Source organism: Parus major, chromosome 1 (assembly GCF_001522545.3).
Source record: "Parus major isolate Abel chromosome 1, Parus_major1.1, whole genome shotgun sequence".
Taxonomy (NCBI): Eukaryota; Metazoa; Chordata; class Aves; order Passeriformes; family Paridae; genus Parus; species Parus major.
Window position 1 is genome coordinate 14,986,790 of NC_031768.1, and position 17,871 is coordinate 15,004,660.

Consider the following 17,871-nt stretch of genomic DNA (forward strand, 5'->3'; position numbering starts at 1 on the left):
AGGATTTACTGTACCTTCCATAGGCAGTAATTTATCAAACTTTTTTCTCTGCTAATGTACTGATACACAAAAAATGCTTTGGGCAGATGTTGAAGACTATTAGTGTTGTATAGCTAAAAGGTCAGCTTTGAAATAACAATTATTTTGAGGAATTAAAAGGTTAAAAAAATTTATGAGATTTAGGTTTAAGGTACATCCTACAGAGAATAACTTAAAAATTCTTTCTTTACTGGATGCTGTTCACAGATGACAACTTCATAAACTTCAAACAGAAATGTGCTTTCTATGCTTTAGTGCTCATGTCTGATATGCTGAAAATCTAAATAAGATCTACAGTATTTCCTGTGTGTGGTACAATGCTGTGGGGCGGTGGAAGTCGATCCTGCACTGGGATGTAGAAGAGGGAAGTGAATGTAAGAGGTGAAAGAGAGAAGGAGAGGTAAAGGTTTTTCTAATGGGAAGAGTTCATCCAAAGCCTTTGCCTGTCTCTGATGCCTGTTTAATGTAGATCTCATCAAATTTGCAGATGATATCAAACTGGGGGAGCAGCTGACATGTTTGAAGGCAGGGCTGCTCTTCAGAGGGCCCCAGACAGGAACATTATGGAATCCAGCAAGGACAAATACCAGTTCTTGCCCTGGGTAGGAGCAATGCTGGCAGATCTGCAGAGTGTGACCTGATAAGTTTGGGAGCAACTCAGCTGAAAAAGAGCTGTGGGTCCTGGTGGGCAGCAACATAAACACATGCCAGTCTTGTATCCTGGCATCAACACAGTGAACAGCATCCTGGGCTGCATTAATACCCTGCAGACTGAGGGAAGTGGTAATCCTCCTTTAGCTGGCACTCATAAGTCCACATCCAGAAGACAGCATCCCATTTGGTGGATGGGATGAGAATTTTGCATAAAGGGAAGATACTGATGAGCTGAAGCAAGTTCTGTGCCTGTGGAAGCTGGAGCACATGCTCCCTAAGGAGATGCTAAGGGAGGAGTGGGCTTGTTCAGCCTCAAAACAGGGTTTTGAGGGGACCTACTGCTACATAAAAGATTGTTATGCAGGAGATAGAGACATACCCTTCACAGTGATGCCTGGTGGGCAGGACAGGAGAGAGCAGATGGGACTTGAGAGGACTTGAGAGGAAAGTTCCAGGCAAGGTATAAGGAAAATTTCTGTCACTATGAAGTCAGTCAAGCAGTGTGCTTCTGCAGCTTCTGTCCTTTGAGATTTTCAAGACCCAGCTGGTCAAACAGCCTTGAACTGGTCTGACCTCAGAGATGACCCTGCTTTGAACTGAATTGGAGTAGGGACCTTCTGAGTTCTCTCTCAGCTTGAGTGGTTCTGTGGCTCTAGGATAAAGCTTGGAGCCAAAACTTCTTTTTTTGCTTATTTTTTGGGATATGGTTATAAGCAAATGGTTCAGCCTCTGTAGCTGTCAGTTGTCAGTTGTAAGTGGAGGTAATGCTGTTTGTTTGCCTCAATGCTGTTTCAAGAGAGGATAAATGGAAGGTGATGATATTCTGGGTGCCTTGTCAAAGCGGGTATAGATGCAGTTAGGCTTTTACAGTGCCTAAGAAGCTGATAGGGAGGGTACTGTGCATCTCTAGCAGTAACTGTGAAGCTGTTTTCTGTGGATTTACTTTTGTGAAACCCCACCATATATATATTTTCAATATATATTGTCAATCACCTTAAAAGGTAGTGAGCAGCTAAACGTGTCAGTGTTAGCAACAGCTCTGACAGCAGTCTCGCTATATGCTTCTGCCAATTATGGTCACATTTGTCATATTTTCCTAGTTAATATTTTTTTTCCTGCTATGGTGACTGTTTCTGTGGGCTTCTCACCAGAGGTGAAGCAGACTTAACTGCCTTTACATCAGGAGCACTGTACTGGTTCTGTCCTGTGTATCAAATGTACAGCTCACTGCTTGATAAACTGAGAAGTCTGTTTTTTTCCCTCCTCACACCTTTCAGCTTAGGTGATCTTTTCTAAGAGATTTTTAAAGCTGTCCTAAAATTTTTACACATAAATAAGGAGTTATTTTAAAAAGAAGAACAATAACACCCATTGGAAAAGGTTACTGAAAATTGTTTTGTTTTTGTGGCATTTCAACTTTATAAGAGTCTTTGAGGTAACATTAGAGCTGGCAGAGGCGTGTACATAGATGTTTTAAGAAATCTTGGGAGCTTGAGAAGATTCTGTAATACTTTTTTTTTAAACTGTTTCTTTTTTTTTTTCTTTTCCCTCTCTACCTGTCCTCTGCAGGAAATAAAGAAAGACATGAAGAAAGAAAATACTGCCAACAAACCACCAGAGAAGCCTATAAATGAAGTTTCCAATGGAAGCCCTTTACTGTTGTCTGAGACAATTATTAGAACCAACAGAAAAGGTACAGTATATGGACATTAAATGCAGATTAAATTCAGGCCTTCCAAAGAGCAAAATGCAAACCTTTCTTGTTTCTAGAAATAAAGCTTGAGTCTATTTAACTGAAAAGGCATAGTAAGAATAATAACAGTAACAAAAATCTTTGTCCTCTTGAATTGGCATATATGGATGCACGTATAATATTTCCACATTAATTTGCACAGACATCTCTTTCTTTTTAAGGAAATCCCTTCCCCATACATTTAATTAAGGAAAGCTATATGAGGAGATTGCTAAAGCTTATTTTAATAAGGAACTGGCAGCTTGTATATATGGAGGTTTTTGCTCAGGGATGTCACTCTACATTCACATATTCATGCTTTATCTGGGACAGAGAGCTCTAAAAAAGGGGGGGGTGGAAGGTGGAAAACATACTACTTAATGCATTAGTTTTTTGGGAAGTGTTTTTCACTGTCTTTCATTTGAGACTGGAATATGTGCTCTTCATGTCTGGCTTGACTCCCAATGCAGATTCCTATGTAGGGTTTTGGGTTGCTAAAATGAAAGCCTCCAAATCTCTCTCATTCCCTAGCTCCCAGCCCTGCTTTCGGAAATATCAGAACAAAACAAAAAAATTGCAGTATAAATGCAGGATTTTTCTTTAGGTTATGTTTATGCTCCTGTTTGTTTGTAGGAGGACAATTGGGTCTGTGCACGAGATGAGCAATAATTTTTTTCTGCAGAATTTACGGGACAGTTTCCTGCTTGCTGTCTTATACAGAATAATCTGCTGTCATTAATCATTGCCGTAATGTAATTTCCATTTTGGCATGTCTTCTATACTGTTAGGACTGTTATGGACATTTCCTCTTATGCATGATCAGCTAACATTTTATCTGAGCTGCAGTTTCAGTAGAGATCTTGTACTCAAGGTTTACAACAGCAAGTGAAGAAGAATTAATTTTTGAAAAATGTATGACTTCCTTTAAAATGTGAAGCGGACTAATCTCTACCTCTTTTGCAAAGATTGATATCCTCTAAAAGAAAAGACTGGAAGTAAATCTCAGAAAACTTTGTCTTTTGAGCTTGCAATGTCGTCTTGAATCTGGAGACATGTCCAACATTTCTGCTTTGGGTCATAGGTTTTTCAAGCAACAGCAGAATTCAATTACTCAGAATTATTATTTTTCATGGCTGCTATACAGAGCCATATGAGTAGTTGGGAAATTATCTAGGGACCAAGTTTGTTCCATATTGCTTCAGCTGCTATTTGGAGAAGGCTAATAGCTGTGGCAGATGCAGAGATTTGGTTCAGTCACAAGGGGATAGCACTCCAAATATGATTCTTACAGCACTTTCTCCTCCTCTTTCTTCCCTCTGGCTAGAAGCTTTGAAGGAATCAGGAGAGGAAGATTTTTCTGTCTCTTTCTGAAGAATACAAAACCTCATATTTACTGAAAGGAGAAAAGCAAAGTCTGACATGAAGATCTGTAAATTGAGGTAGGGTTAGGTTTGGAAGTAGCAGATTTTGTATTAGGATATTATTTCACTGGACTTTGTTGGTGCGGATTGCACTTCTCATGGCCACCTGTACACCATGTCAGGCTTGGTGCACTGTTCATGCTGACTGCTTCTCCACAGCCATTTCCATTGCTGCAGAAAAAACAGGTCCAGGAGGCCATGATCTGGCAGCACAGCCAAGGATGCACTGAGGACAACAAGGACAAGAGAACTTCCCTTTGTTTTTCCTGGGATCAGTTTGAGCATTGTGCCACAGTAGCTTTGTTTAAGTGTGAGCAGCTGAGCAAATAGTTACTGCTGTGTAAAGAAAGATTTTTCTAAGATCTTTGTTGCCAATCTCCTTGTGGAAAGTGTTGCCATATCATACTGAAGAGGGAGCCCTAAATGCCATGGGTGTTATTTTCTTGAAGTGTTCTTGTCCTGGGACTTCTATTAAATCCTAACTCAATCTGTTTCCTGATCACAGAATGTGACCAGAAGGACACGAAGGAGAGTATAGGGTTTTTGCGTTTGGTTCATTGGTTGGTTTGTTTCCTTTTTTCCTCTTTGTTATTAGGAAGTGAGGAGGACAGAGATGCATCCTAAAGGTCTTTAGCCACTGTTCAGCAGTGAAAATGATAGGCAGTACTGTTTCTTTACTTGGGAAATGTAATAGTGCTGCTTGCAACTTCAGAGAAGATCCAGTGATGTGGGAGGGAAGGATTCTGTGCTGTTGCATTGTTTTTATTACCAAAATGATGATAAGTGCTATTCTACTGCTGTGGTATTATATTGTGTAGTTTTACTACTTAGCTTGGTTGGCCTAATTTAAGTGTCAGCACTTTAGCAAGCTTTTACGTTTTGAGGAGAAGAATCTTGGCCTCTTGGGCTTCTGGCTTGTAGAGAGTTTTTCCTTGAGAAATATTGACAAGTGTCCAACAGTGGTATTCAAGTAAAATAGCTAAGTTATTTTTAAGAAGCATCTAAGTAACTAAGAGGAAAAGAATGAATTTCTGAACTAAAAAGGTATTTAGGATCCAACTTTATATCCTGGGTTTTTTGTGCTAATTATTTCTAACTACTGTGTTGAAATTAGGGGTTCTAATAATAAAATCAGTGTAAATTGAAATAAGTGGCTGCATAATACTTATTTTCTGACTGGGGTTAAACCACAACAGTAATGGGTGTTACTGCTTTGGATTACATGTGTAGTGTAGGAACAAATAAAAGGTGTAACCCTACCAGCAGTAACCTACCTGGGTTATTATTTCCATTACATAGAAAGGGTTACAACTGGTTGTGTGTCACCATTTGTGAATCACTCAGGTTTTTGTTACAAAGGCCACGAGGAGATGGATTTGAATTTTCTGCTTTTCACTGTGGGCAGTAAAACCAGAATATATCTCATCCTTTAATGATTCTTGTTGACCACAGATATTAGTGACCTAAGGGAAACAAACAATGGTGATCACTGCTGTGGTTGACATAATTTAAAAAATGCTATTATACCTGGCCTTGATGCATTTGTGTAGCTATTTCCTCTCTTTACAGGGTTGTAAGTACAATCTAGAAGTCAGGGCTACACCTAAGAAATAATGGGGTTATTTCCTAGATCTGCCACGCAGTTGCTATGGAACTTTTGCTAAATCACTTAAACTGTTGGCCAAATTGCCACACTTATCTTCCTAGGTCAGGTATTTTAATATGTATTGATTTTTCAGATAGGCAGGGCTTTATTTTTTCTGATTTATTGCAGTGACATACCCAAATTTATGAGTAACTTCCATGTATTTCAGGTGTCTCTGCCTTAGGCTGTCTGTTGGCAAAACCTGGTTTATACCTGTCTCATTAAGAGCTGTTCCAGCATGGCAGTGGTGGCAGCTGACATCCAGGAAAATGAACATTTTAGCTGAGCACTGCCATGGGGTCATGCTTCACCCCTGAAAGGCTCGGGAAGGGCCCATTTGCTGCGGTGTAGGGATGGGGTTGGGGATCACGATGGCCTTGTGCTTTCCCTGGCTGTTCCCAGGGCTGCAGCAGCTCTAGGCTGGTTTGGTGGGTGCTTCAGCTGCTGCAGCTTCAGCCCTGCCTAGAGGAAAAGGCTGTGGCACTGAGGCACCTGTCTGAAGCTGTAGGCATGACAGATGTTGGTTGGCTTGCATATCCATTGCCAGAAACTGGGAGGGATCATTCTTTTGCTTCTTCCTATAGCTCATGAGCCAAGAAAATCCTTTCCTCACCACGAATGAGTCTTTGAGTATAACTTTTCCCTGCTTCAGATTTTTTTGTTGGCATATTCCTATTGTTCTAAAACTTCTAAAACTTTAATAAAGCTGACATTTTAAAAAAAAAAAAAGCTTAAAATAGCTTTTTTCTATTTAGAATTGGTATTGTTTCACTTTGCTAATAGCAGGGTCAGAAAGCCTTTTCTTCCCCGAGAACATTTTCAGATTGTTTGAAAAAAGCAAAATTATTGCTGTTGTTGCGATTATTTAATAACATAAGAAAATTACAACCAGGTCTTGGAACAGAAAAGATCTCTGAACTGAAAGATATCTTTTTTTTCCTTAAATGCTTTTCCAACATGGTGAAATTCCATCTCTTCTAAGTTAACTTTCAAAATCTAAAAACAGATCCAGAGCTGTGCAACAGTGTCAAATCTGTCATAAATTTAGTACAATCTTCATTCAGGTATAAAGGGATATGATGGAAACTTGCCTTCAATAATCTTTAAGTGTTAAATGTCCATAGCTTATTTTAGAGTAGTTTTGTTCTGATTTTTGAGTATCCTATTTTTAAGTACCTTATTCATTGCGCTGTTTAGTGTGTCTGGGAACAAGAGCCCACTTGCTTAGGTCAAGTTGCAAAACTGGAACTGATAGACTCTATTTTGTAAGTGAGCTAACAACAATTGTTATATGAGTAAACATATTTGAGGCAAAGATATATTGCCTTGTCAGATATATTTGTTTTCTATAAACTGTAATTGCAGGCTGTGTTGAGCCAGCAAATCTGGAACAGTTTATCACGTGTTACATGTTCTTAATCAAAGCCAAATACTGAAAGCAAGGAAAGTTTTTTCTAGTTCTTTTGAGAATTATTTAATTTACCTTCCAGCCTACATTTAAATAATAGAGAGCATTTGCATGCAATGCTAAAAGGGAAGTTTTGTGTAAATAGGTTTGATGATATAATAGGTTTAATTTAGGAATAAATAACAAGTCTGTTGTATGCAAAATGGAGATTTAAGTCAATTTTTGTAAATTAGAAAAATGGGAAAAGTATTTTGAAAGAATAATGCTTCCTCATTTTGTTAGATAGTTTATTTTTTAGATATAAAAAAGGCACCCCATTTATTAGTAACACAAGCTGTTGGCTTCTCAGCATATGAGTGTGTTGACTCTGAATCTTATATTAAATAATCTATGTAAGCTATGATTCTGGTCATGTTTTTCAACAGAAAGGCAAACTTCAAAATCTTTCTTATAAAATATTTTATTACCAAGAAGTGCAAGAGACTGCCTTCATCATGCTTGATGAGGTGTCTGACCCTCAGTGTGGCCAGCTTTGGTTTTCCTTTCAAACACAGTGAGTTTGAAGGCATTGATCTTCCTTTTGTTGGATTATTCCTCTGCTGTTTACACATTCAGGCCTTCTCCACAGACAGGCTTTGGTGTTCCCTTGCAAATACTGCCAGCTTCAGAGAAATTATTGCTAGCAGGGAAAAAAAATCCCTTTCATTTTTAAGATCAGCTAATTGGTGTATAATCAGTATACAGTTTACACAAATATGCACAAGAACATACTGCTCAGCCTATTAAGGTTAAAATATGCACACAACATATGACACCAACCCAAAACGAGACATAAAAAATTAATGGCACAGGCAACTTGAATGTGCAAAATATTTAGTCTTTGAGTTTAAATACCATATCTGCATATGCATATGTAGTGTCTCACATAATACACATTTTCTTTAAAAGCACTGCTCTTTGAAAATAAGGGTGAAAATTATCCCAGTATTTAGGTAAGCTACACTGACCTGGAAGTCAATGCTTTCAGTTCAGAGGGGCAGGAAAAGATACCAACCAGTCTGTGCAGGACATGTGGTTGTGTCATTGACATGATTTTTTATTTGACTGGTAGAAACATCTAAGTGCTGTCTTCTTGGCAAGAGTGGAATGGTTGCTCACTCATTCTTTTCAAGTACATCTTGTTTATGACTTCAATTTAAATAATGACTTGAGATATATAGAATTTAAATTTCTTTTCCTGTTTTATGGACATTTGCTTCCCTGGTATTCAGTTAAGGTTTCATTATCTATCCAGATTCCAGTATCTCGTTCCAGGAGATAATTTCTTTTCTTGTTATTCACTGTGCAGTGCCCCCTATCTTTTTTTTTTTTTATCCTTCTTGCTTATCATTTCTTTTCAGTTACTCTTTTCTTGTAGTCTTCAAAATGCCTGAATGCTGAGCCCTGACTTAGTTTCTGCAGTTTTGCAGAGTTGGATCCTTCCACTGGTGTGGCATGCTAGTATTATGGGGATCTGTGCAGGAACAACCTATAGAAACAAGAAGCAAAAATCACTCTGGGTTTGAAGTGAAATTCCAGGTTAATTCTATCCTCTGGACATCTGTTTGACTCAGTGGCTGTCTTGTGTGTCTTATAGTTAGCTTTAGGAATCCCATTTATGGACCATACTGGGAAACAATGAACAAAAACACAGCCACTGATTCAAGGAGCTGACTATATATATACACACCTCTGGGTGTACATATTATGTATGAAACAAGGTAACAAATAACTAAAAAAAAAAAGAGTAATGCAAGAGAAGATGCAATACTTGGGCAATTGCTAGCAGGCTGTTTTCAGGTTTCTTGCAGACAGAGCACACTTGTTTTAATAAAACATTTAGACCTGGATCTGCATTTGGAAAATGGGAGGTCGGTATGGAGAAAACTGGGACAATGGTTTAGAATTTAATTTTATCCTGTTGGATGCTGGACAGGACAGAGAAGAGGCAGAAGATGACCTTTTCATATGGAGCCTAAAGAGATGTGGGAGAGCAGTCACTGCTGGGTATTGTCAGCTGCCTCCAGATGAAACAGAGGGAGGTAGTTACGGAAGCAGATGAGGGTACCATTTAGTTTAGTTTAGTACCATTTAGTTGGTTATTTTTATTTGAGCTAGAGCCAGAATTATACTTGTATCAATGAAAAAGCAGAGAGAAGTGAATTTTTAAGGAAGAGAGTGAGAGGGAATAAATGAAGAGGTGGAACAGGGCTACAGGGAGCATTGAAAGAATAAGGAGAAGAAAGTATTTTTACAAGCAATTTATGTTTATGCACATACCCAAATATGCTGCAAAAATGCTGTTGAGGAACAGTTTAGAGAGTGGCAGCTTCTCTTTTATGAACACTGAAAAATTTCTGTCTAATCAGTTAAAGGATTTTTTTCATTTCTAAAAGCTTTGCAATACATTTTACACGCCTGAAGTACAAAATTGTCCAATATGTCATTTATCATTTGTACGAGCCATTTGCGAGCTCACTTTTATCACAATATGTAATAACTGTCCACAGGATACTAATCAAGAGAAAAGGTGTTGTCAAACTCAGGTGCAAAATGTTTTTTTTGTTTATATTTTATATATATTTATATATTTATATATTTATATATTTATATTCTATTTACATTCTATTATATTTCCAAATTTATATTGAAATCTCCCCTAAAGAATGCAAAAACCAATAAAATGTGCTGGTTGTCGAAGTAACAAAAGCAATGAAGCCTCCTCTTGTTTCCCCACCACAAAAGTGACTTGATTTTTCCACGAGGTTCAGCAGGGAAATGTCTCCCTGCTGCCAGCAGTTCCCTTTCTCAGTGCTGCTGGACAAGTCACTTGGCACCCAGCAAGGCCTTGCTGCCTTTGAGGTCCGTCCCTGACCTTTTGCCTCTAGACTGATCTGTCTGTGTCTGTCTCCTTTAGCCTTTCATCTGGGTGGTGTGGGATTTTTGAGGAAAAACATGGCTAACTTGATTTGAAAATTAGCAGAACAATCTTTCCTCCCCTGCTCCTTCTTGTCTGTAATTAAGGAATAACAGAAGATGAGCAGGGTGGTTCACCTGATGCTGAGCCTTGGAGCAAGACTTTTGGGATCTCAGTGCCAAGACACATCTGGCAGCTGTGACAGAAGAGAGCTGGACTTCCTGTTCTGTGGTAGAGACAATGAAAGCAGAAGAGAAATGAAGGGATACTTTTGTGGAATACAGAACACAGCTCTATCTGGACTGAAAATTTGTTATCAAGAGAATATATTTTGTGCAAGTTAATATATTTTCCACGAGCCCTGAAACTTCACAGGTGTACTTTAAACTGGGTCAATAACACTTTTCTTGTTGTTCTTTCAGTTAATCTTGATGAATTTGTAAGTGCTAAGTTAAATATGTCCCTGTAAATGTGCAAGCACACTGACAGGCAGATCTTTAGTTCAGAGCTCCTTTACCTGTGCTTGATTGGGTGGTACCTGGATGGTGCTGCATTGATTTTGAGGAGATGAGGAACTGGTGTAAACCTTTCCTGGGGGAAAAAACCAGCTGTGCAGCTGTTTACATCCTTCCCCCCATGGCCTGTAGATAAGAGTAAGCTGTGCTGTATAAGTTACAGCACTAATCAGCATCCTGAGGTATTTGAAGGCTTCTGGCTCCTGGACAGCCATAAAATCCTTTGGATGATTTCTGGGGTTGTAGGTGAGAAGCACCGTCTGTCAACAGCTCCCTTGGATCTCCTTCAAATTGCAGTGTCATGCAGCATGAAGGCCTAAATAATTTGGATAAATGATTGATAGGAGATTTTATTTTTTAATCCAGTAAGTACTCTTCCATAAAAAAGATTTTTGGATGTAGATGAAAGTTTAATGTAAACATATGTTTTGTACTTTTGTTTAAAAAGCTCCATATTTGCACTCTTTGCATTGGCATCAAGTGACTTATTCTGCTGCTGTTGAGTCACTTCAGTGCAGGAAACCTTTTGATTTCTGTCTATTTGGACCAGCAGGAAACTACAATCATTGAAGACCTTCCCCATCTGATGGAATAGTGTTTATAAACCCACAAGAAGTTTGGAACAGTAAGTTCCAAAGAAGTTTGGAACAAACTTCTGCAGAAAGTGACCAGAATGTACGTAGCAAAGAGGAGCTGTGGCTGCTGGTAGGAAGGAGCATCACTGATTGTGGGGTTTAGGAGAGCTGAGCAGAGTTGTGCTCAGAGATGTGCTGTCCCAGGAGCCTCTGAGCCAGCTTCTTGTTGGGGCTTGGATAGCAGTGTGTGTCTGAGGAGGGGCTTTGCCTCTGAACACACTTTGCAGAGGTATTTTTCACCAGTTTTTTTGCCCTGCTCCCTTTCCCATGTGCATACATGCAATCTCTAGAGTGGTTTAAGCAAAGTTTTGCTGTTCTGCAAGTGGCAATAAACTGTATGAAAGCAATTCCCATAAGGCACATTGTTCGGGCTCTTTTATGATGTATGGCAGATTCTATGAAACATTTTATTTTCAGGAATTGAAAGATGCTTTAAAAACAGTCTTCTAGTAAAACACCATGCCTGAAATAAACTTGTCACTGCATTCATTTTAATTTTTTTTCACACACTGTGTGAAATACTTTGGTTCATGGGGTAAAAAGCCCCTGAAATTAGGGAAATTTGGTTTGCTAATTTGAAAAAACACATGGAGGTATCAGACAGTGTTGACAATTCATGACCTGGATTATCCCGAGTAAGATGGCATTTTTAGCTATTTAGGCTTTCAATTTTCAAATTCCTGGATTATGAAGGTGCAGTAACTTGAAAAATAAGATAGTTTGCCTACTAAGGTATGTTTTCTGTTTCCACTGGCATAGTTTGTCAAATTTTATTCATTGAGTACTTCATACATATTTTATCTTATTTCAGAATTTTCTTCTTTACAGTCTACCCTACCATTATCAAGGTGCACACAGCAGACATTGTGCTGTTATTAGTCGTGTGGTGTGGTGTACAGTACCATTTACCCTATTTTTTGTGGTTATGTCACTGTTTTCTAGCATTTTTTCTCAGTTAAGCACCAGTCATTTGCATTAGTTCCCATTCTATATCTTTTTGCATTCCCTTTTAAATTATAAATACATGTTTATGCCTGCTCCTTTCTTGCTGTTAATTTGTAGAATCATCCTCTATAAAAATGCAAAGCATGCTGCTGCTGATGGTTAGTTTCCAAGCTTGTTGGTAGGGTGGTTGTGCTTGACAAGGGAGTGAAATGTGGAAGTGCTGACAAGTGGCTGATGGCTGATTCTTGGCCCCAAGCGCAGGATTGCGAGATGAAAGATTATTATTATCTGTCACACAGCAAGGGCCGTTATTTCCTAACTTCGGCGCCGACTTTATTTAGAAACAGAAGTGGAGGCTGGGTGAGTTCCTCGTGGTGAGAAGCAGCTCCCTGCAGATGCCCAAATTAGCTGGGAGTGATTGCAGGGCTGTAGTGCCACTGGCATGGTCCTCTGGGCTGCACGCTCTGGTGAAGGCCCTCACGCCTTCAGCTCTTACTGCAGCATCTTCTGTGGCTGCGTATTTGTAAATTGGCCACTCTATTCCACAGACTTCCAGAGAGCACTGGCACCTCTGTGACAGCCCAGGATATATCTGCTTTCCCCCAAGAAATCTAATATTGCATCTAGGGACCAGGTTTTACCAGGTCTCTACCCAGAGAGAGCTCAGCCTAGCGCAGAAAATAAATACACCACTATGGAAATTCACAGATTAATACCACACAATTCTGACTTTCCATGAACTCTAATCATCATAATACTGTTACTTAAAACACAAGTTGTTATTGTCTTTTCTCAGTATATTATGATAATATTTTTATTAATGATGTGTCCAAGCCTGATGCCATTGTTAAGACTTCCTTAAAGATTTCAGGCATTTACTTTGTATTTCCAAGCTGGTTGTCTTGTCCTGTACTAACGTGTTTAATTACTGTACATTTAGTACCAGCTGTACCTTGTGCTGGCTTCTGTTAGACTCCTGCTAGATTCCAGATGTCCCTGATGTATAGAGTCTGGTATCCAGCTCTGCAAAAGCTGCAAGATGCAGTGTCAGCCATTTTTGCTTCATTTTGCAACTGCAGTCGTAAGACACCGTGCTTTTTCAGACACAGGAATTCTTTGTTAGACTATTGACTCAGCATAGTGTTATCCTAAATTACAAGGGTCACAGTTACTTCTGGGAATTCATAAAAGGTCAGGAAGTCTTCAGGAAATTATTTTAAAAAAAAAGGTCCAGTGGCCTTCGGAAAACCAAAAGATTCAGTCATATGTGTGGACAGTCACAGTTACGGAGCAAACAGAGTAGTGGAAAACAAAAGTAACAAATTCTGAATGTTAGCCTGAGGCTGTAGTTTCATGAAGATGTTATACTTGCATTGCCACCAAAAAAAGAGCCATTTTTCATTTTTTTATTCTTCCTATGTTCTGGTACAAACATTTGGCTACATGGTGGGCCAGATGAGGAAAATGTTCAAGGTTAGCATTAAACTAGCAAGAGAAAAGCTTGTTTTTAATAGCAGGTCTGTTCCTTGCCTACCTCCTCATACTGCTTCAGAAGCACTTGACCTGACAGGATGGCAAGGAGTGTTGCAGGACCTGCAGGAGCTGAGGGATCAGCAGCACTGCCTTTTATTTGGTTGCAGGTGAAAATAGTTCCAAAAGTTCTATGAGAGAATGATGGTTTGTCAAACCTTTTTAAAGCTAGTCATAGTCATTCAGTTAACCACTAAAGAAAATTGCTGTCTTGTTAGTTTCATTGTGAGCATTGCTCTTCACTTTTCTCTTGTGTTGGGAAGGTACAAGCATTGGTCATTGTCCAGAAAAGCCATCACTGCTGTTGCATACAGAACTCTTCTTATGCAGATGCCTTCTTGCCTGCCAATTCTACATCTTGTAACCACAGAACAGTTTTGGAGATGGATTTCATTACTGACACAACTGACTGGAGCCAGAGGCCCATTTATTCACAGTTTTTAAATTTGAGGAAGTCACTTAATGGAAAAGACAAGAGGAACTTAACAGTTATTTTTAGGAAAAGATAGTGTTTATCCCAGCAAAACTAAAAATGCTGTTGAGACATTACAAACTTGAAACCTAGACAGTTGTGGTTTTGTTCTTCCATAATTATTTTAATGTGAAGCAATTTCTCTTAATGCATACTCTATAGCCCTATCAGCTTCAGTAGTCCACCACATACATTTTTATATCTATGCAAATTGGTATTTTCCTATGTGGTGTATGAAAAAAAACCACAAAAAAGCTGGAAACCAATAATGTCAGAAAAATAGTAAACCTGATAATTTGCTTTCAAATGCACAAAGAACATTTTGAGCACTTTCACAAATAAAAGTGATATTATTGAACAAATGCATCAACATGAGACCTGACAATAGTTTTGTAGCAGACTGTATGATTCAGAAAGTAGTGAAGACTGTACAGATGCCATTTAAAAGGCTGCTAAGTTGGTAAGGTATGAAACCAGCCTGCTTGCCTTGCCTGGCATCTGGAAAGTGTGGAAATGTCCTATCTAAGGAAAAAAGACCAAAAAATGAAAGGGACAGTAAGCTGGAAGGAATTGCTGGGTTCAGCATGGAGAGCTCATGGTTAACTTGATGCTAAGGAATCTTAGGCAGAGTTCTGGTGCAAGTTTTGGGTAGTGGCCAAGTGCTTTGACCTGGGAATTGAAGTAGTTTGTGTAATACTGCTGTGGAGGGAGAAAAGACAAAGATTAAGGGAAGTTTTGGTGGCAGGGTCAGTAGGGGATCTTGCGTGCAGTTGCATCATTGGATATAATTAGGAGAGTTGTGCAGCTGGATTCCAGGAGTTGTTAATTTGGCAGGAAGTTTCATCCTTGCACAGATCAGAACTGACACGAAGTCATCCCTACTCAGAGCACATTGTCAGAAGTGGAAGTGGTTGTGGCCCTAGAGGCAGAGCAAAGGGTATTGAGGTGAAGAGTCATCAAGTATGATGACTCCATGCCCAGATGTATCATGGAGTGGGGAAATCTGGGTTAGCTACTGGATGAGAGACTTGCAGCAAACAAAGCAGCAGGGGTTTTTTGACATGAAGTTCTGTACCACTTAGGGGTTGGGATTTGGTACATTGTATTAAGACTGGGATACTTCTGTACAGAAGCCTTTCAGTGTCTAATTTAAAATCCAGGAAAACTAGCAAAAAGCTGAAAATACAAGGTAAGTAAATATCACCAGAAAGGTGATTGGAATAGGAGAGAGAATGTTTAGTTTGTTCATCGCTTGCTATTTTGAGAATTATGGAAATTAAAAGGTAGACAAACTTTTATAATAAAAGACTGCAAACCCAACCAGCACATGTTCTGCAGTCAGGTTGTAGGAAGCTCTGTGCCAAAAACTGGGTAAACAAGTGTGAACTGACCACTTCCAGAAAGAGGCAGAGTGGTTAAAATCCAGCACATGAGTTTGTTTGAACTATGTGCTGTGTTTTGGGGCTTCCCCACCATTTCTGTTGTGAAATTCAATGCTTGATGCAAGAGTGACACACTGCTCAAGTGGTTATTTGAAGTTAATGTTTAGAAACATAATGCAAACTGCATTATCTTTGGGACGAAAAAATATTTATTGTGGAACTGGACCACTTTCTGGTAGTCTGCAGTGTAAAGGAGACAGATCTTTAGTAGCTATTTCATTATGTAAGGTATTAAAGATTGTATTAGATTTTCAGCTTTTCAGTGTAAACACTGGACCTAACAGAGAAACTACTACCACACTGAAGGCTGTTTTCAATAAGGAGACAACTGATTAGTGTACAATATAGAAAACTATGAAGACTTTATTTTCTTCCTTACTCTTGTTTTTCAAATCCAAAAATGTAGTGTGGGAGTCAGAACTTCTTTTGAAATAAAAATTTAATTAAGTCCTTGAAGGGGAAAAGACAAATTTGTCATAAAGAGATTCTTCAAAAATGGCATGTATTTTCATGAAAACATAATTGTTAAGGTCCTGAAGAAAACCTATTATAAACTTCATTTCACAATAAGAAGGCTCTGATGTTGTTTTCTGAATACACAAATACTAGTTTGCATATGACAGAAGAGTCCTTGAAATCATATTAGCAAAGACACTCTTGTCCTGTGACATTCTAGAGGCCTTTGCTACTAGGAGTTTTATTTTCATTTCCTAATGGAACAAATATTTTTTTAAGAGCATCTGTTTATTTGCCCTATTCCCCTTGATTTTTCTGAACCCTCTGCATGACACCAGCTAGAGTTGGCAAAAGAGTAGAGGTCTTTAATGCATTTATAGGAACATAATATTCTTTTAAATTGAAAGCTGAATAGGGGAATTAGTGCTTTTAACTGAATGCAAACCTCAATTCTGAGAGGCAACAGGCAGTGACCAAGGCACAGGGGTGTGCTGGCCAGTCAGTCAGTACCTGCACTGCTCTGAAGCAGTCACAGCTGTGCAGGTGTAGGATGCAAGTGGAGGCTGGGGCAAGATGTGGTGGGAGTGGAGGTGATTAGAAGGCACTGTGTACAAATCCATGGTTCTCCAAGCTTCATTAATTCTGCTGCTCATGAAAGAATTATTGGGTGCCTTTGGATGCCATGTTCTTCGTACAAGGACGAAATAATTTAGTAACATGGAGGTCTACATAGAAGTTTCACATATTTCTAGGCAGACAAAACAATTCTTATTTTCACTCACCTTGTGTCATCTTTGTCAAAATAAAATGAGGAAGTTTATCTTCCTGATTTCTCTTTGAGGATAAAAATAAACATTAGTTCTGGAGTATTTTTATTACAACGATGAAGGTTTCATTTCACCTTGTATTTCAGCTACCGTAGTGGAAGTCTTACCAGTTAAGAAGAAAGAGACGAATGAAAAGTGCTAAAGAAAGGCTGTCTGCAGCTCCCTAGTGAAATTCCAATTCTCATAGTTACAGTCCTATTACTTGCTTTCTTATCCCAGTGGCATTTGCTGCAGATAAGATCCTAAGGGAGTTTGGCTCAGCCTGGCAAGCTGAAGGATGGGTTATACTCACACGTGGTTTGTAAACAAGGAAAGGCATCAAATACATGAAATTGGATTTCTGTGGTTTTGCTGACAGCTCCCACCTGGTTGCAGTAATAAACTCTGCTCTTGGCATCTTTACCTGTCACAGGCTGACTCAGAGGATGGAGAATGCCTTGGAGAAGCTTGGGAAGCTTGGTTGGATTTTAGCAATCAAATTGTAGACTGGGAAGACTAATGACAGAGAAATAATATAGAGCCTTGGGTCATAAGGATTTTAAAGAATAGCCTTAAAATAGGGTAACAGCATAGCTCAGGTTGGAAGGCACCTTTGGAAATAGTCTGGGTCAGTCTTCAGCTCAAGCAGGGACAGCTAGAGCCAATTGTCCAGGATCATGTTCAGTTGGATTTTGAATATCTATAAGGACAGAGACTCTACAACCTCTCTGGGCAATCTGCACCAGTGTTTGATCACCCATACAGTAGGAAAACCTAGACAACAACAGAAAGTTAGGAAAAATGTTAGCTATATTCCATTAACCAGAGATCCTGATCCAGTCCTAGTCCATCAAAATCACTACTTTCCTACTTTTCTGGCTGCTGACCAAATAGAAAGCTACTGTACAGACAGGAGTTTGTAGTCTTGAATGCTCAGGGCACAAGTTGTAAGCTATTGAAGCAGATTGAAGTCACACTGTGTCCCAGACTAGAATCTTGAAATGTTAACTTACTACTCTATATTTACTGAAAATGTCATTGTGCCTGGAAAAAAGAGGACAGGATAAGAGGATATCAGGAAAGGCTGAGGGGAATGTGTTGTGGACGGGGTGACAGCACAGGTGAAAAGGTTACCAGGAGTAAATGTTGCTCATAGTGTCTATTAGCTGTGCCAGGAGAGTCGAAGGTCCAAGCTGTGTGGTTATATTGCAGTGT

The 17,871-nt window shown here is 39.1% G+C and overlaps 1 protein-coding gene across 7 annotated transcripts in view; it reads left to right on the plus strand.

The window, feature by feature from the left end:
* The window catches only part of SH3KBP1 (SH3 domain containing kinase binding protein 1), a 214,114-nt gene that overhangs the window by 75,934 nt on the left and 120,309 nt on the right, over nucleotides 1-17,871 (plus strand). For 6 of the 7 annotated variants that reach the window (XM_015635209.3, XM_033512366.1, XM_015635182.3 and 3 more), the window contains one exon: nucleotides 2,263-2,386. In XM_015635209.3, the coding sequence (XP_015490695.1) occupies nucleotides 2,263-2,386 (124 nt within the window). Of the gene's footprint in view, nucleotides 1-2,112; nucleotides 2,120-2,262; nucleotides 2,387-17,871 lie in introns of those variants that run through there. The other variant, XM_015635227.2, reaches the window with a different exon arrangement.